We start from the raw sequence: 19,827 nt of genomic DNA, 5'->3' as shown, positions 1-19,827 counted from the left end.
AAAATTTCAGGGTGTCCAATGATGCAAGCAAACGATTGATTGAATGTATGGGTCACCTTCGAAAGTGCCCCCAAACAGCATGTGAACTGTCTAGCAGGACCTCTTTTCCATTGCATTTGTGACCTAAGCATAAAACTCAAGACCGGCGGAACATTTCCATGTATGTTGGCCCTGAAGTCTAGAAACTAGCCTGTGTAGGCCCTAGAAAGTCTGGCATCCAGCCTATGTATGATCAGGGACAACAGACATTGTAGCAATGACACTTTACAGGAGTGAGAAGTTGTCATGTCTTTATTCAGACATAAACTGCCCCCCCACCCTTGACAGCATGACTCCAAAGGTGATTTAAACACTAAATTATTTCTTAAAGTCTTCAAATCTCCTCCCATCTCTATGCAAGTGTCCAGGCTTCTTGACAGACCGTATCACTACCACAGCAACATCCATGGAATTTGTAATGTCTACGTAATATCAAAATCTGGCAGGGAATTTGAAGCAGCACATCAGTGAGACGTTATTTCCAATGCTACCAAATTTTTAAAGGACATCTTAGTGAAGCATGGTCCCATGCCTTTCCAAATGCTACTTCCATACCCCTGAAAACCCTACATATGCAACAAACATGCATTGCATTTGCAACAAATAAAACATGCAACTGAATATGGCTCGTGGCTCAAGCCAAGTTCTTCTAATTCTGTGTCAGTTAGATAAGTCACATTATTCCTACTACCTGCCGTTAAATTAAACATAATAAATAAATAACCAACAACACTATGTTGCTAGGGAATAAAGGACAACTTACTTAACCATGTAAGGCTGAATACATGTGATCGCGTACCTCCCTGGTAAATAAATTTCGAATCTGTGAGCTTAGCAATCTTTTCTTTCTCAGACTATCAGCACCATAGGCTTTGCAGCTTGTGAAAGGCAAATGGCGAATCTTGTCAGATGCATTTTTGAATTCTTTTTCAATACTCATGGTGACATTGTAGTTCTAACTGCTGGTAAGTTCCTCGTATATGTAACGCTGTTACAGCAAATCCACCCTAGGACTGAACCCTAATAGAATTCATCGGCAAAATTTCTTTAAAACACACAATATGGCACTACATGTGATTAAAACAAAGTGAAACATGTATGTAAGTTTGAAAGTCACTTTGAACCGTTTGTTTTTTACAACAAAAATTCAGCTCTCTCTTTCTTAACTTCAAGTTTTTTTTTCAGAGACCTTAAATATGGTCAGTTAAAAACATGAACACATAAAGTCAGCAGCCTCATTGACACTGTCATAGACATTAAGATACTCAAACATAAATAACATGACTAAGACACACATTACTTAAGTGATCATTGTAGAAGAATTCTGTATATCCGGCCTTGTTTAAGTCTCTACACTACACAGCCTTTCGGCCAGAGACAAGAAAGGCTAACAGTACTTTTTGCAAGGTATGCCCCTACTTATTTTCACGTTGGTATCAAACATAGAAAAAACAAGCTGTTCTTACATTACTCATGTACACAACATGGCGTAAACAAAGTTGGAAATTTTACCTAGCATTTCGTTTTCTGTTACTGAATGGTGTGTCCTGTATGTCCCCATGCTACTTGTTGTAGTGACAGCTCCAGTGTTGAGTTAATTTTCTCACCATTAAAAACATGCCCACCCCTACGGAATAGGCCAGATTGTACTATGGAAGCCTAGCGTCTATTTGGACTGGGCCTTCTCCCAGAAATAATCGAAGGACAGCTCTGAGAGGTCAGTGGCTTGAACCTCTGTTATTCCGGACCCCAATGCTTTCTTGACTGCGTCTTTGCTGCTAGCGTACAACATCTTATCCTTGACTGATGCCGTGTCTGGGCACCTGGACACAAGAAGAACATAGCATAGTTTGGGTTAATTACCTGATAAACAACCATACTGTAATTGTAAATCGTACAAAGTAGATTCAAATGAAGCAAATATGGATGACAAAAAAAAAATTAAAAAATATCGGAAAATACCTGTGGTATTTTGAGCCCTGGTATACTAATGTCATAGAATATTCCAAGGTCAAAGAAGGTGTCAGAAACAAAAATGCAGAATCTGTTGTTTGGTAAATACTATATTCTGTGTGTTCACATTTGTTCCACCTTCTTGGCCAGTTAGATTTCATAATGAAGGTAAATTGTTTTGTCAAACTTTTTATTTTCATGCTCCTATCCGTTTTGGGTTCCCAGAGGACATCATCCATGTAATCAAGTCAACATGGCCTAATGTGATGTTTTTGAAGCAGTGGATTGCTTATTCCATGACAAAGATGGGATATGGACAGGCAGCCAATTTTTGTGCTGGAAACTACAGTTCCACTTTGCATCAGATGTCATCTTCTTGGACTATAACAACTCCAGGGCTGTCTCAAGCTTAAAACTTTCCCTCTGTCCCACTAATTGTTTGGGAGCTCATGATAAATTTCTTAAAAACACTTTCATAAATTTCATGTCATAAACTGATAAAGCTGACACTTTTTTAAGGATAGGAGGAAATTATAGTCCGTCCCAACAAGCTAATTTCCATCGCAGGTTGGAGGGATGAGTCTTAGAGAAAACAACATACCATCCAGAGCTCTAGCCAGCGTCCGTTTTTCCGTCAATTGACGGAATTGCTGCATGTGACAGAAAAATCTTTTAAATCAATCCGTCAACCTTGACGGACAAAAATTCTTGGTGGAAGCTACAGGCGGCTTGGGGACGCTGTCCACGGCTGTAAAAGCCACACACTGTTTGTCTTGCTATTGTTATGATTGTTGACAATGTGTGTCGGCGCCCTTTCGCATACGATAATCTCATTAAAAACCTGTTTTTCAAGGTCTCATTTCCGTCTTTCTAACTTAATTTTCACGGTTTTCGAGCTGGCTAGAGCCCTGATACCATCCCTACTATGATCACAATGTACAGAAAGAAGATGAGAGATAACGTACCAGACAATAAAGAGGATCTTATTGGTCTTCCTCGCTGCTGTGTCTCCTTCTTTTTGATCCAAAATAGAAAAATCGTAGACAGCATAGCGACACGTGTTAGCATCCTCCCCTCCCTTCAGCTCGTCCACAAAGCCCTGATGACGCTGCTTTTGATATTCCGTGTTGTACTCCTGACAAAAAGGAAGATCAAGGTCATCATGAATGGCAATTCACTGAGTCCAGCACAACAGCACAAGTTATACTGAAGGTAAAGAGTACTATCTTCCAACATCTCCTTTTCACTGGAGGCTAAGCTGAGCAACCAGAGATCTGACAGATAGCACCACAAACTTTGAATAAAGAGAAGAATTTTTTTACACATCATTTGTTTGTTGTCTTTTGAATCATATATTCACATAATGCATCATGTTCCAGTTGTGAATCAAGGGTCACAAAAATCCAACTTAGTACAGTCGCTGCGGCTCAGTGATAGTCAAGTGGAAAGTGGTTCAAGTGATATTCCTAAGAAAGGTGGCTTCCCCTAAAAAATGACAAATCACACACACACAGTCCTCCAAATAAGCTTACGAAAACTACCAGTACATACATGGAGCTGTATTAACTGGATAGTCGTGATTATCATACAAGTAATTCATACCTTATGTGCTCTTATTTTCATGGTATCATAATATCATCCATAGCCATAGGAACTTTTCTGGGGTTAACATATGTTAAGTGTGAAAAATATTCCATTGTCTTCATACACAAAGAGTAGGTTCTTAGCTTACTCTGTTTAGCCTGGGTACCATCCTCTGTAGTAACCGCTGGCTCATCTTTTTGCTGGCTAACCATGTATTTGCACATGAAAAGACTGAGTCAGCGATTAATATGGTGGAAGATACCCAAGCTATATTCTGTTGCTAATGAATGTTGCTCATTACTTGAACCTCATGGTATCCAACTGGCTACTATTTGCATACACAATATCGGAAGCTATAGGAAACTTACATTGTTCTTGTCGTCTGATGACATACTATCTAGTGCCTGGTTTCGCACCTCCCCTCCTGCTATGTGGTAGATGACATACTTGTATTTGTGGCGAATTTTCAAATCTTGCAGCGCTGTAACCACTTCAGCAGCAACTGACACTCCTGAGGCCTACAGTGGGACAACATGGTAGCAAACATTAGCAAGGAACAAAGAGCATCTTAAATACATGTATCAATTCAGTGTACAGTCTTTAACATGACACAAGAAAGCATTTCCGTGTACGAAGTCTTTGCTTTCAGTTACGTGGATACACTGTCAGTAGTGTGGCAGGAAGTTGCAGAAAGATGACCAAAAAGGTAAGACTATAAAGACTTACTTAACTAGTTTGCAGCAAGTACAATTTAGAGGTACATGTAGTAGAATTTATCATGACAGTCCAGGTCACGGGGTCAATGGAACAGGCTACTATTTCATGGGGAGGTATTGTATTTGGTCTATCTGTGTATTGATACAGTGACAATGGATGCATGTAATGTTCATCACACTTTATTTGCATAGTCAATGAACAGTAGTGAAATTAGAACCTATCCTTTTAAAGTTTGCAGTAATGCATCCTAATGTCCCATTTAAACATTATAATGACCTCAAATGTACATAATATTTACCACATAATATTTATTACAACCTGCATAATGTATCTGTTTAACCTGCATGGCTCAAATGGGTTAACAATAACACATTGACTCTATTAGTATAATTAGAATTCTTCTGTAGCCTTTCATTGAGGCAAACATGTCACGACCATGAGTCATGCAGCAGAAGCACTCAGTGACTGTGTAATCCTCCAGCAAGCAGCAAACTGAGAAATTCCTTCACACTTTGGTCCTCATCTACATCTTGGGAGATGACAAACACTATACGGCTTCTCATTACGATATTTGTACTCGTTAAATGACCTGTCCTGTTGTGACCTTTAAAGTCATGGGTAGCCTGGTATCCAGCCTTCTACAGTCCGCAAACTCGCAAATTGGTAAACTGGCCAAAGCTGAAGGTGGCTGAATTGTCAGACTATTGGACAGGGTCAACATCACCCATACTGACATCAGTTATAACTTTCATCAAACCAAGGAGGTTAAAAAAGACATGATCAAATCCATGCTGGCTCTACTACAACATAGCCCATACAAACACTGTCAACGATTACTTGTTTGGAAGGACCAAGGGTGGTAAATGTGCATCTGTTTACTCTCACCACACAAACTGTCCATCTTCTTTAATTAAACCGAGTAGCAAAGGAAATTTCTCATTAGGAAATTCTGAAACTGTAAAGGAACAGCAATTCTGATATCTGTTTTAGCGAATCAGGAGATCCAGAGGGTATTTGTATGGCTTATTTCAGTATCAGGCTGTGTTTGAATATATTTCGAAGGCCGTGAACAAGACAATTGCGTTCCATTTAATACCCCCATTTTTTTCACATGGGTTGGCCATGAGGCTATCAGTGCAGGCATGAGCATTACTGTAAATGCATTTAAGTTCACCGGGCTTTAATTTCACGGTAGCGGGAAAAAGGACGGTTCATGGTAGCACCATGCACTGTAGTCTAGTTACTGCCATGGAAAAATGTTCGTGGTGGTTTTATGTTAGAGGCGAATTGGCAATTTGAAAACCGCTAACATAAAACCACCGCGAACATTTCTGCATTTACAGTATAGAGGGGTCTGAAAACTTCCTGCCCCTAAGAATTTGTAAATTTATAACCCTAGAAAACTCAGTCGCTTGCATTTTGAGAGCCAAATTAAAAAAAAGTAAAGCCTATTTTTTACATTTGCTACAAAACTTCAGAAAGCCCCTAACCATGCTCATTGAAACACAGCAAAGGGACCATATTCACAGCATAGGGCCCCCTCCATTTAACCGTGGTACCTTGAAATTGAAATAAAGAATTACATCAGAGGGAAGTGTGTTGGCTCTTGTTCTGATGTAATAGTTTCGTCACAACGTTCAATATAAAATTATTATTATTATTATTGAGGAAAGTTGGCATGCACAATGCAAGCATCAAACTGATGCACAGCAAAGTACTGTTCGCTTCACCGCGAACTTAAAACCACCACAAACATTTTTTCATGGCTGAGAGAGTAATTGTAAGAGACTACAGTGCATAGTGCTACCGCGAACTTAAAACCACTGCGAAAAGTCCTTTTCTCGTCCCGGCGAACTTCATTTACAGTATTTGGCTTCCTGACTCAAAAGAGGGAAAAGCTGTAACAAAATGTATGGCAAATTAACCACGTTGATGATAAGTGCCAGTATCAAAAATATTGATTGATTAATACCATTTTCAATCAATATTCTTGATACTTGCACTTATCATGAACATGGTTAATTTGCCGTACATTTTGGCAAACACGTTACATAATTGTTATAACCAGTTGATCTTTCACCTTGATATTTGATCAATCACAACGGTACTAGTGACACGTACATAAAAAAAAAGAAATATTGGCAAATTTTGCCCCTGTATCAGTATAATCCTTCTAGTTTACATACAGGTAGAGTGTAAAAAGCCAATCTAACTATGTAGTAGCCAAACCGCACAAACTAACAGTGCATTCTACATATACAATAACTGGCATCTAAATTCAAGGAAAATCCAAGCCAGCTGTCAAATTTAATGCAAGTAACACGTGTAGCCACTGCCTTTCTGATAAGTACATAGATCCCCCTCCCACCCCCAATATGTATGCAGGGCTTGTAGGCCCATACCAAATATACATATACATGTTGGGGAATTGATTCGTCTTCTAATTCCAAAATAGGCAATGTACTTTGCACATTCAAGTAAAATATATGCTATAAAGTACACCTTCTAATATGCTGCAAATAACAGCGCAGATTTGAACTTGAAGGCCTCTCAAGCAAAGCTTCAATTTATGGTGCAAATATAATATGTTGCAGTTCCCCACACTGAATATTGTTATGCAATGCTATAAGATTAATGCAACTTATTATTTACAGTACAGAAATGACAGGAAAAATATACTTTCTAGTATTATTCTACTAGGTCCTAATGTTACATAATGGCGCTTTAAATAACCTCGTCCGGAAGCAAACGCACATGACACACTCGACCCTGAACTTGCAAGTTATCACATACATTTGGTGCACCGCTCAAAATAAAGAGAAGTGGTAGGGGTTTTATAAAGAGTAGTGACGTGGTTTCCTTCTTTTGCTAAGGGCGAACTCTGTCCCATACAAGGCAGGGCCGGCGACATAGCCCAAATATTCAAGTCTATGGCATCATGTGGCGGCATGCGGGTAGGGGAGGGGGGTCGCAAGAGATAGCCCGTGCAACCGGCATCCCTACCTCTTTTACAAATCTATACTTTTGTGTTAAACATATTACATCACAAATACAGTCGTGTGTGGAACCTTAAATAATAGACAATACAACTGAGCGCACATATATTTCTGTCAGATTATTTGGTGGCAAAGGAAATCCTTTTTAGGGCAGTACAAGGCAGTGCAACTCATGCGGTATATATGTACCGCGTACAGTTTAGACCAGTGCAGATATTCACGAAATCATAACGGTCCTTGAACCTTTCATAAGCAATTTTCTTTACCCCACGGTTAATGATATGCAAAAGACTACATGTCGGACGTGATGACCTTCTAATGTAATCGGAAACCGTTCCAAATTTATCCGCAAACCGTTGACAGACTAGGGCTAGGACGTCATATGCCGTCTCGTTTTTTTTTATTCGATGAAATGCAAAATGGCGGCCTCCAACTATTACATTCCCGTCAGTTTCCATCGCTCGTTTCATCTGACAAATGCTGACGTAATTATCAGTGAAATCAGAGCAATGAGAGGTAAAAGTCGAAAGATACTTACCATTTCGTTTCGGTGAGAGAAAACGTGTCAGAATTAAAAGGTTGAGGCTGAAACAAGAAAGCTTTCCCGGCTTCGGTCCTATCGTCAGGAGGCGGAGGGTGGAAGGTACCAGGAAACCCGCACCGCAGGGAGAGGCGTGTAGGCTTCCACTGTCAATAACACTAACGGCGGCTGCCATTGGTCACGCACGATTCCAGGAAAGCCGGGGAAGGTACAGCTCATCCAATCGCAGCGCGCCAGACAAAGGCTATCCGATTCATTCGTACAGAAAATAGTCCGTGGGTTAAATTTGTTTTGAGCGTTTCTGTTACTCGTAAACAATGACTGTGAGGTTGGTTATTTGTATTTACTTTGAAAGACAGAACTGCAGAACTAATTTCTTGAACAAACTGATGCGGGCGTGAACCGTTGATGGTAGTTGAAAGCGTGCCAATCAGAGAGCAGCAATGATGTCATTTCCTTATTTGGGTCAAGTCCTTGCACATGGGGACAGGGTTGCCAAATTTGGCCCCAGCGGTCATGGTACCCAGTCACACCCAGACCTCATTTCTCACATGTGCAAGTCTCCATCATCTCATAGTGCCTTTATGCTGAACAAATAAAAGCCATATACATGTATGTCTTTATACCCCAACTTTGATGAAACTTTTTTTACTCCAAGATATAACTTATATATGGTGATGTCATCATATTTTTAGATAGTAATTTCATTTTTTTCAATGGATGTGTCTTTTGAAAGGTACATGTAGTTGTACTATAAATGTACTATGACATTTCATCATTGATGCAATTAAGGCCTCATTTGCATAATATACAGCTGTTGAACTCTTGCCCAACCTTACAAATCAGAAGTTGGGTAATTGCTGAATAATTATGCATATTGTTCCCTTATTTGCATAATATCCATACTATGACCTTATTTGCATAATATCTGTCTGAAAATGTTAAACATAATCTGCTTTTGGAAAAAAAGTACTCTTAATCCCAATCGTTTAATGTTTTTTAAACGATTTAACTGCATTTCCTCATTAATTATCCAAATTATCATTTGCATGATTGACATCTATCAATTATTGCCTCTTTCCAGATTACACATAGCATGTGTTTGAACTTCCTGATATAGAGTACAATGAAATTTTCCTCATTATATTTGAACATCATTTGCACAATGAGGAAATGCTATTTCTACTGATACAACTTTGACATTTGCAACATATTTAGTTTGGAAAGAGATAATGAATTCATATGGATTATGCTAATGTCTTATTTGCATAACTAATGAGGAAAGGCGGCAAGAACGGCCAATGATGGAATTTCATATTTGCAATATATATCATGCAAATTACAAATGAGTTGATTTTCATATTTGCCAATGATATTGTTTTTGGCAAAAGTATGGAGCTGTCTAACCCTTGTTGTATGATGTGATAAAAACACACAGCAGATATGTTTTCTTATTATAAAACAGAACTTTTATCAACAGTAACATTACTCGTACTGACAACATAATTAGAGTGTAAGAAAAGTACCACTTGTGTTATCATAAAAAGCTGTGATACTCCAAGCCTGTCTCTATGTATACTTTTTAATACTTAAAGTCGTAGACAAGTGTCCATGCAAGTATTGTAAAAGCACTTATCAATAGTTAACTACAATACACTACTTGTACAACTAACATGAATTTATATATAATACTGCAATGCACCATATGGTCTAGAAAACTTACCATGATTGCAGACCTGATTGAAAAAAAAAAGTTACTTATTCATATATTCAAACCAAACAAAGTCTAAAGCAAGACAGGACTGTTCTATAGTGCAGAATATTCCACAATTGTATCTTAGCGACAGTTGGGTATTTTGGGGAACAAACGTCTATGATATACCAAAAGGACTGGAGTTCACCGGTATATATGTTAGTCAATATTGACTAGTCTATGGCAAAAACCTAACTCAGGCTTAATAGCAGACTGGAAATTTCATTGAGCACAGTAACTTTTGTTTACATTTCTCTACATGATTTAAATGAAAACACTTTGAACATGCTGTCAAATAGCAATTGTAATTGTCAACTACCACACTCTAATACATTTCACTTCAAAACTTACTTACAAGTATGTCTGAAAAAGACTGTTGCATCCATCAAATGCTGTTTTTGACCAACAAGTTTGAAATCGAATAGGGGTCAATTTCAGTTTTTAACAACATCATCTAGTGGTAAGCTTAACATTTTACATTTTGCATTGACAGAACATTGGTCCCCTCTGCTTGTCACCTTTTTACTAGTATGGTATGAGTTGAACAGGTGAGCTCTTGTGAAGTACAACAAGGTTATCTGTTGCAACACAAGTTCAACCCTTCAATATAGTAACACATACATGGTCAAACAGACGCTTGGGCATGGTCCCCACCTGCTTAAGTGACTTGTCTTCTTGATTGAGTTGGAAAATCTTTGTTGTTCCCTTGTTATTGGTGTCACGGCCTCCATAGAAGTAGATCTTCCCACCAAAGACAGTCATACCACATCTCCATCCAGTATCATGGTGGGCTACAACAGTCCACAAGTCGTCCTGAGGCCTGTAACACAGCACGTTTGAGTGAAGCCCAGCAACATAGATGCTACCATTGAGAACTGAAGCAGTGATAAATGAAGCTGCCTCAGGCATGTTGCTTACTGAATACCACTGAGAGTCTCCTGGGGTAAAGCGGTATACCGTAGATGTCGTATAGCCCTCAGCATCATATCCACCCATCACGTATATGCCACCATCTAATACTGCAACTGCATGTAAGTATCTTGGCTGTGGTAGTGGAACACCTTCAGTCCACTTGTTCAGGCTTTGGTCGTAGACTTCAACATCTGCTGTTACACATCGAGGTGAGTGGTTGATTCTTCCACCAATTGCATATACTTTTCCTCGCACCACTGCCAGCTTGCAATAGGGCCGTACTGTGTGCATTGGGGGAAGTTTAGACCAGGAGTCAAGTCTTGTCTGATACAGCCAAACGTCTGGGCACTCAATTCCACCAGACACAATAATGTCACTTGTGCCCAAAACAGCAACAGCATATCCATGATCATCGTCGTTGTTCCTCATTGTGGTCATAGAAATCCAACTTTCACTTGATGGTGTAGAGGAGTAAGTCATGGTGATGGCATTGTTGTAAACCAAGTCGAAAGGATTTGTATGTACTACTTTGTCATTTCCTCCAATGATCACTACTGCCTCCCTCAGACCGCTGGCATGTCGGGGACGGGTGCGAGGTGATTGGACTTCTCCAGGGAACGCATAATTCCTTAATGTTTCTGTAACAACATCCGGACAGCACTTGCGCATGACCTTGTCCGACTCAACATTTTCCATGAAGTACATCCTGTCCATGTAGGGGAACCTGACCAGTTCCATCAGCTCTCTCATCTCCTTCTTCCTCTTCCTGGTGTCGTGGTTGATCCATTTCAGCACTGCCGTGTACACTGTCTCTTCTGGAGCATTCAGGTCATCTGATGAGATGAGCTTGATGAGCTGGCCCTTTGTCAACCGAAGGAACTCAGGTGTTTTGCAGGCTACTGCAAACTCTTTCATTGCATATGACAATGCTTCTGCTTCTAGGTGGGGGTTTAGCATGCCGCCCAAGTTAACCATCTTCATACAGTTATTGTCACATAGACTGTCTGTTAGGAACTTTGTGCATGCATCCCTCACTGGTGGAACCTGGAAGAAGCTGGCCCCTTCCATCAGTTCTACAGCATTGTCCTCTGTTATGGTTACCTTTGACGTGTAGGCGTAGTCGACAAGCAGCTGCAAAGCACTGGCGCTGGCCTCGTGAATGGTGACCTTATGCTCCTTGCTCTCACGGTGTCCATTGCAGAACATCGCCCGAAAATATCCGCTGCAAGCTGAGAGTACATTTCTGTGGCACGGGATCTCTTTCCCCGAGACACAAAGGATGACATCTACAAGCAGGCTTTCCGATCGCAGTTCCTGCAAACCCTGCAAGAGGGCAGTTGAGTGCGCATCATGGCAGAAGTCAAGTGGCGCCTGTGACCTCTGTGCTGCTGCCATCATTGCCTAAGTCTGCAATGCAAAAACCCTTGATCAGTTGTATTTCTAGACACAAGATTGCCTCACATAGATAGATCAATCCGAGCACATGCTAACCTGGTATCCACTCTATTTGTGGCTTGGCTGCCGTAAATAGTGTAGGCTCAGCTCTACGGGCCAGATGCAGCTTTCTACCACCAGGGTATTCGTTCACACGCAGTTGGATTTTCATGCAGTAGGAGTTTGCCCAGTGGGAGTTTAATTCTACTTCTGCTCAGACTGTGGGTACGAAAGATTGCCCTGACGGCAGAAAGATTCTCCTGCCCCGAAGGGAGCCTGGCCAATCCATGGTAGGCTGGATACCAGGTTACCCCTATGCAGTTCATCATGACAATTGCTACACTAGTCTGCTGTCCAGCCCAGTGCTGTAACTGGCCCCTCCTCTGCAGACAGATTTAATCAGGCCCTTTCACAGAGGTTACCACGCACGCACGCATTTTTCAGGCGTCGTTACGTTCCGGACTTTGTTACACAAATCGAAACAATGGTAGAGACAAGACTGCTTATGTCTGAGGTTCTTCAACTTTGACATATTACCCAGAATTCCTCTCATCCGCACGTGTGTGGTAACCTCTGTGAAAGGGCTTATTGCTACACAAAATCTCCACTAAACCTAAAGCGATTAATTATCAATACTAGGGGTTTTTCTTGTTGGACCGGTCCAGAAAAACCGGACCTGAAAAAAATCAGTGGACCGGATGTTGGACCGATTGGAAAATGAATAGATTATATTGGTAGGCATTCATGTGGTTGGGGCTTACTGTCCCGCGAAAATAATAAGAGCGAAGAAGAGGAGAGTTGATAGTCATTTTTATCAAGTTTCTGCAGATAAACTTGGTCTAAAACAGAGGCAGTTAGTGTTCTTTACATGAAGATAGGATTTTAGAACGCAAATGGACGTCGGATACTCCACCAAACAGAATCCCTTGTTGCGAAATGGACCATTGTTTTGTGTATCGACAATTCACAAGTTTTCACAGATAGATAGGTCCAGGTTCAGGTCCATGGACCTGGATCGTACCTGGACCTGAATTTTCTGTATCGGTACCCAGCCCTAATCAATACAATGCTGGGCAGTAGAAACTATTACCATAATTTAGGAACAAACACTCGCATATGAAATAAAATATGAATAATTTATAGGTATATTTGTTCAAGATATAGCATACTGTATAATACAGACATAATTCATCGAAAAGAATCATATAACGTCCTTGATATATTTCAAACAGAAATTACATTTTCTCCAGTTTATGACCCAAAACTCCCATATCATGAATCATGGATGCAACTTTCCTTGTTTCTGATGAAGGGTATTTTTTTTACACGGAGGGGTTGTTAGCCCTCCCCCTTCCCCTTTTTCCTGCGCAAATAGGAACAGCTCCACTCATTGGAACCGTCAAGTCCCACAGAAATTGACAGAAATTATGTATGATTATGTAACAAGAACCAGATGGTCTTCCCGGGCCAAATTTGCTTGACAGAAAATCGGCACCATTCACTGATTAATTCAGTGATCTCTCTTCCTTCTCAGTTTCAAGATAGGCTCTCTGAATATTGATAAAGCAGTTCTAGAGTCACTAGTAGCAACGACAGTTTATTCTTACCCTTAAGTTACAGTTCTTGCTTCTGTTGTCCGCGAATAAAGCTGGCTGTGTGACTGCAGACAATCCAGCCAAGCGACACGGAAAAGCGCGGGAAACTTCCTTGAAGGTCAAAGGTTATAATTGGACTGATAGAAATCACGGAATGGGGGTGGAAAATAATGCGCAATGATATTCGTCCTCCATTGTACGACATGAAAGGAATGATAGAAAACATTTGCTTCATAATAAAAATATTCTATATTCTAAGAGTCATGGAATTAAAAGGAAACCGTTCTTATAAACAATATAACGTTACTTCCAGCCCCCCTTCTTAGAGTAGAATCTCCTTGGTGGAATATACCAATGTTGAATATGGACTACACCAAGTAACAGGGGGCGTGCCCGTTAAAATGGGGCTTGAATGTAAAAAGAAACAAGAGTCCATAGGACACATTACTCAGTGAAGTTCAGTAATTATGTTACATGTATTTGCAGTGTGACTGAGGTGTGTGATACTCTGATACTCTATTTAATCATCTAAGCAAAGACAGCTATTGTAGCATTTGCTCATAAATCATGTAAATGAGGCCCGGTTTGCATCATTTATTTCCACTTGACTCACAGTTCAACTTTACTTAACTTCCAAATGCCACAATAATCTAAATTCCCATCATTTACCACTCCAGAATTATTGCATTTTCTTGTCAATTATGTCAATTAGGTCTTCATTTGCATAGCTTTAAAAACACTGAAATGTTATCATATTTTTGCATAGTTAATTTGTTTTTTTCCAATGGATGTGTACTTTCAAAGGTACATGTACTATAAATGTACTGTGGCATGTCATCATTGATGCAGATGAGGCCTCATTTGCATAATATACAGCTATCAATGAACTCTGTGAAGATGCTTCCTGCTCAGCTGAAGACCTGCCTAAGGCTATGGAGGATAGGGATGGATGGAAGGAGAGTCATCGGTGCAACCAGCACCACTGGATGATGATGATGAATGAACTCTAGCCCAATCTTACAAATCAGAAGTCTGGTTGTGCAAGTCATTGAGGTATTTGCTTAATGATTATGCATATTGTGCCCTTATTTGCATATTAATATACATGAACATACAATTACATGATTGTGTATATGATATAATGCACTGTATAGACTAGAAAAGTTACCCAGAGAAAAACACAGTAGACCTAAATTTTATTTTGAACCTGAAAAAAAACAGTCATATATTCAAACTAAGAGTGAAGAATTGTAATATAGTAATAAGGCAGAACTGTAGTATACTTAGTGCTGTAGCCATTTTCTCTTGTAACAAACATCTACATGTACTAGACAACAAATAAAGGGTAGGACTTCACCTGGCACCTTAACTCAGGTAGAATTTACTAGACTGGTATCAATATTGATATGTAACAATAGGTAACAATATTCTTCCCTTGATAGGATACACATAGAAAACAAACATTACTTAAGGTTTTCAATACTACAGGATTTGTATAGGTTACTTATGTTAATGGATACAGGCTACAACCGATGGGGGTGTCTTCTGCCTGGGTTAAGAAAGTCCTTTTCTTTTCCATTTCAAATTCAGCTTGAACATATGGACTCTGCCATGGCAAAACCCTAGCTCACAAGCTTAAATAGCAGAGTGGAATTGAGTAGCCTTTCTCTACATGATTTATCTACATGATTTGATAAAACACTTTGAATGTGCTAACTGTTCTACTAAATGAGCAAATTGTCAAATACTAGTCTATAGCCAAAACAAAAACACCCTAATTTCCCTTCACAACTTGCATACACCCTAATTTCCCTTCACAACTTGCATACACAATGTACTTGACGAAATAAAGACTGTTGTTGTGTCCATCAACTGCTGTTTTTCACGGAGGTTTTAGGACTCGAAGAGGAGGCATGGCTTTGGGATCAGTCTACTTCAATCATTATACATTTTAAACAACATCATCTAGTAGGCTTAACAAGTAACATTGTCCATTGACAAAACATTGGTCCCCTCTGCTTGTCACCTTTTTACTAGTATGGCATGAGTTGAACATGTGAGCCCTTAGAAGTACAATGTTCTCTGTTGTACCTCAAGTTTAACCCTTCAATATAGTAACACAAACATGGTCAATCAGACGCTTGGGCATGTTTCCCACCTGCTTAAGTGACTTATCTTCTGGATTCAGTTGTAAAACCTTTGTCGTTCCATTGACATTGTCGTCACAGCCTCCATAGATGTAAATCTCCCCACCAAACACAGTCATACCACATTTGCGTACAGTGTCATGGTGGGCTACAACAGTCCACAAGTCCTCCTGAGGCCTGTAACACAGCAAGTTTGAGGGAAACCCAGCAACATAGATGCTACCATTGAGAACTGAAGCAGTGATAAATGAAGCTTCCTCAGGCATGTCCTTTACTGAATACCACTGAGAGTCTCCCGGGGTAAAGCGGTATACGGTAGATGTCTCATAGTCCTCAGCATCAAATCCACCCATCACATATATGTTACGATCTAACACTGCAACTGCATGCAGGTACCTTGGCTGTGGGAGTGAAACACCTTCAGTCCACTTGTTCAGGCTTTGGTCATAGACTTCAACATCTGCTATTACGCGTAGAGGTGCGTCGTCGGTTCTCCCACCAATTGCGTACACTTTTCCTTGCACCACTGCCAGCTTGCAATAGTCCCGTTCTGTGTGCATTGGGGTAAGTTTAGACCAGGAGTCAAGTTTTGCCAGATACAGCCAAACGCCCTGGCACTGAATCCCACTGGAAACCATGATGTCGCTTGTCCCCAAAACAGCCACAGCAAATCCATGGTCATTCCTGTTCTTCATTGTGGTCATAGAAATCCAACTTTCACTTGATGGTGCAAAGGAGTAAGTCATGTTGATGGCATTGCTGTAAGCCAAAGGAGTTTTCTCTAATACTGTCTCATTCCCTCCTATGACCACTACTGCCTCCCTCAGACCAGTGGCACGGCGGGGACGGGTGCGAGGTGACTGGACTTCTCCAGGGAACGCATAATGCCTCACAGTTTCTGTGACAACATCCCGGCAGCTGTTGAGCATGACCTTGTTTAACTGTACCTTCTCCATGAAGTACATCCTGTCCATGTAGGGGAACCTGACCAGTTCCATCAGTTCTTTCATCTCCTTCTTCCTCTTCCTGGTGTCATGGTTGATCCATCTCAGCACTGCCGTGTACACTGTCTCTTCTGGAGCATTCAGGTCATCTGATGAGATGAGCTTGATGAGCTGGTCCTTTGTCAACCCAAGGAACTCAGGTGTTTTGCTGGCTGCTGCAAACTCTTTCATGGCAAACGATAATGCCTCTGCCTCCAGTTTGGAGTTAAGCATGCCGCCCAAGTTTACCATCTTCATACAGTTATTGACACATAGGCTGTCTGTTAGGAACTTTGTGCATGCATCGCTCACTGGTGGAACCTGGAAGAAGCTGGCCCCTTCCATCAGTTCTACAGCATTGTCCTCTGTGATGGTAACCTTTGACATGTAGGCGTAGTCGACAAGAAGCTGCAAGGCACTGGCGCTGGCCTCATGAATGGTAACCTTATGCTCCTTGCTCTCACGGTGTCCATTGCAGAACATCGCACGAAAATATCCACTGCAAGCAGCGAGTACATTTCTGTGGCACGGGATCTCTTTACCCGAGACACAAAGGATGACATCTACAAGCAGGTTTTCCGATCGCAGTTCCTGCAAACCCTGCAAGAGGGCAGTTGAGTGTGTATCATAGCAGAAATCAAGCGGCGCCTGTGACCTCTGTGCTGCTGCCATCATTGCCTAAGTCTGCAATGCAAAAACACTTGTTGTATTTCTAGATACAAGAGTGCTCAATCTCAGCACAATGCAAGGTAATCAGCTCTGATTAATACACATACAAACAAAAAAATTGGGACAGACGGACACGACAAACAGTGCTAGATACTAGTATCACCTAATTAAATCTCGCTTATAGCAGCTTGGCCAAATATCTGCTGGCCCCCTCCTCTGGGAGGGGCCAGTTACAGCCCTGGACAGCAGATTTTGTGTTACACAGACTATGCTAAATATTACAATGTATATGTCCATGTGTTCTACTGGGCTTCCTATGGACCATCATGGAGGTTCAAACAGCATAAAATTGAGTCTCCTTGCTGAAAGGCAGCAACAAAACTGATGCACTACCGGTATTCCTGAGTTTACGGAAAAGGCTGGGCTGTCTACCTGGGCTGTCTACCTGGGCTGTCTACCTGGGCTGGCTATCACGTCAGGCTACTTGAACCTACGAAAGCCCATTGGGACAAAAGCTGTTTTAGCAGTAGAGCTGTTTTAGCAGTAGGGGTAGCAGTTTGTGCTCAATGAAGAAGCTATGTGTGAAGCTATTGTGTGTGTTACATAACCAAGAGGTTCTGGGTTCAAATCAGTTGATATGCCACCGATCTTGTACCCTTGGGAAGGGCTATTAACACGACTTATTGGGCTGATTGGATTAGTCTTAAGACTGGTGGCTAGTTGGTCAAAGGCGGCCAGGAGCCGTTCTTTAGGAGCTGTCAGGGTCCAGGCTTCTGCGCCATACATTAGGATCAACAATTGAATTGTGAGGAGCTTAAAATAAGCGTTGCTAAAAGTGCAAGGGTCTGGAACTGCTGCCATTTGGTGCTAACTCAGGTGACCTCAATACGACAGCAATTACCCCAGGTGCGGCCATAGGACTTAAGGTTTTGAACCACTTACACTGGGAAGGAAGGACCCCTAGTCTTTTCCGTAAGTGTGGTGGGTTCTTTGCCCTATCTGAGGGAGGGCCCTTACCGAAGCTAGGTACTCTTTTCTCTACCCTAGTGAAGGGAGGAAAGTCGTGTTAAGAGCCCTTCCAAAGTGCACAAGATTGGTGGCATATCAACTGATTCAAACCCAAACTGATTCAAACAGGTCCTTCACACACTGCCACTTCACACAGCTCTTTCACATAATAACACACAGATCCTTCGCTGAGCACAAACAGCCCCTACTGCTAAAACAGCTTTTGTCCCAATGGGCTTTCGTAGGTCCAAGTAGCCTGACGTGATAGCCAGCCCAGGTAGACAGCCCAGGTAGACAGCCCAGGTAGACAGCCCAGCCTTTTCCGTAAACCCGGTATTCCTCACCGAAGTAAAAGCTACTCTCCAAGATCGGAAGGTCAATCAAAAAAAAAAACAACGATGAAAAGGTCATGATTTTTCCCACCGACCTCTGCTCGGAGAGTAGTAAAAGTACTAGTATCTCAGTCTCTACTGCCAAGGTAATTGTTCACACTCAGTAGGATTTTCACGTAGTAGGAGTTTTGCGAGTTTGGCTAGTTTATACTTCTGACCACAAAACTTGACACTAGTAAACGCGGGGTTTTTGGAGCAGGTTAGCCTGCAGGCTAGCCAGGCTACCCTTTTTGGGCCCCAAGGTTATGTATGGTGGTTTTGCCCTATTGGAATTTTTGAATGCTGGGTTACATGGCTGACAGTATAGCCACAGAGAAGAGTACATTTTGGGGTTTCTGTGATGGATGCTGCTTGTTTATTGCAGCTACCCACCCCCATTTCTACACCAAATCGATGCATTCTGAGCTGAAACTGTACCCAGTTATACATTTTGCAGCTTTAAAACATTCAATTAGGTGCCAAACCCCCATGCCTACCCTTGTTGTTCCAAAAGGGGGCCTAAAAAGCCTGCACGCTATCCTGCTGGGCCCAGGGTTTTCCGTAAACCCAGTAAACGAGTTATGGGAAGTGTGAAAGTCGTGAATATATCATGCATGCAACTTCCCTTGTTTCTGAATCAGGGTATTATTTTGAACGGAGGGGTTGTCATCCCTCCCCCTCTCCCTTTTTTTCATGCCCATGATATACGAACAGCTACGCTCATTGGAACCACCAAGTCCCTCGGACTGTAACAAGAACCAGATGGTCTTCCCGGGCGAAATTTGCTTGACAGAAATAAATTATTTTGAGAAAAACGGTACCATTCAGTGATCTCTATTCCTTCTCAGTTCCAAGATAGGCTCTCTGACATTGAGAAAGTAGTTTTAGAGTAGCTAGTAGCAACGACAGTTTCTTACCTGGCACACTTTTACAGTTCTTTCTTCTGTTGTCCGGGAATAAAGCTATCCGCTGGGTGACTGTAGACGATCTGGCCAAGCGACACAGAAAAGCGCGGGAAACTATTTGGAAGGTCAAAGGTTATCATTGGAATGATAGAAATCACGGAAGGGGGTGCGGAGAATGACGTGTAATGAAAGGAAGGATCCAAAACAGTTGCTTCATAAC

General features: G+C 41.3%; 2 protein-coding genes across 3 annotated transcripts; both read right to left on the bottom strand.

Moving 5' to 3' along the window:
- Nucleotides 1-276: 276 nt before the first annotated feature.
- Nucleotides 277-8,012, bottom strand: LOC118414465 (cofilin-like). Its single transcript, XM_035818523.1, has 4 exons — nucleotides 7,828-8,012; nucleotides 3,945-4,094; nucleotides 2,958-3,127; nucleotides 277-1,862 (listed from the first exon to the last, which is right to left on the bottom strand). The coding sequence occupies exons 1-4, from the start codon at nucleotides 7,828-7,830 to the stop codon at nucleotides 1,706-1,708; spliced, it is 480 nt and encodes a 159-aa protein (XP_035674416.1). The 5' UTR covers nucleotides 7,831-8,012; the 3' UTR covers nucleotides 277-1,705.
- A 1,264-nt stretch (nucleotides 8,013-9,276) lies between these two features.
- Nucleotides 9,277-19,740, bottom strand: LOC118414456 (kelch-like protein 24). 2 transcript variants are annotated; one of them, XM_035818502.1, is made up of 3 exons: nucleotides 19,620-19,695; nucleotides 13,537-13,635; nucleotides 9,277-11,902 (listed from the first exon to the last, which is right to left on the bottom strand). In XM_035818502.1, exon 3 carries the CDS (start codon nucleotides 11,891-11,893, stop codon nucleotides 10,178-10,180), a length of 1,716 nt encoding a protein of 571 aa, XP_035674395.1. In that variant the 5' UTR covers nucleotides 11,894-11,902; nucleotides 13,537-13,635; nucleotides 19,620-19,695; the 3' UTR covers nucleotides 9,277-10,177. The 2 variants fall into 2 exon arrangements, with proteins under 2 accessions (XP_035674395.1, XP_035674404.1); XM_035818511.1 differs by lacking the exons at nucleotides 9,277-11,902; nucleotides 13,537-13,635 and adding an exon at nucleotides 14,623-17,338 and having other exon boundaries at nucleotides 19,620-19,740.
- Nucleotides 19,741-19,827: the final 87 nt, after the last annotated feature.

The sequence above is a fragment of the Branchiostoma floridae genome, chromosome 1 (assembly GCF_000003815.2).
Source record: "Branchiostoma floridae strain S238N-H82 chromosome 1, Bfl_VNyyK, whole genome shotgun sequence".
NCBI classification, from domain to species: domain Eukaryota; kingdom Metazoa; phylum Chordata; class Leptocardii; order Amphioxiformes; family Branchiostomatidae; genus Branchiostoma; species Branchiostoma floridae.
This window is presented reverse-complemented; position numbering and strand designations above follow the sequence as displayed.

What these genes read in the sequence shown, in the direction of transcription:
- LOC118414465 (XM_035818523.1), bottom strand. An exon ending in CATCAGACGACAAGAACAAT is followed by an intron (nt 3,128 to 3,944) that starts GTAAGTTTCCTA and finishes CCTTTTTGTCAG; the next exon opens with GAGTACAACACGGAATATCA. An exon ending in AAGATCCTCTTTATTGTCTG is followed by an intron (nt 1,863 to 2,957) that starts GTACGTTATCTC and finishes TCTTGTGTCCAG; the next exon opens with GTGCCCAGACACGGCATCAG.
- LOC118414456 (XM_035818502.1), bottom strand. Translation starts at nt 11,893, where the DNA reads ATGATGGCAGCAGCACAGAGGTCACAGGCGCCACTTGACTTCTGCCAT.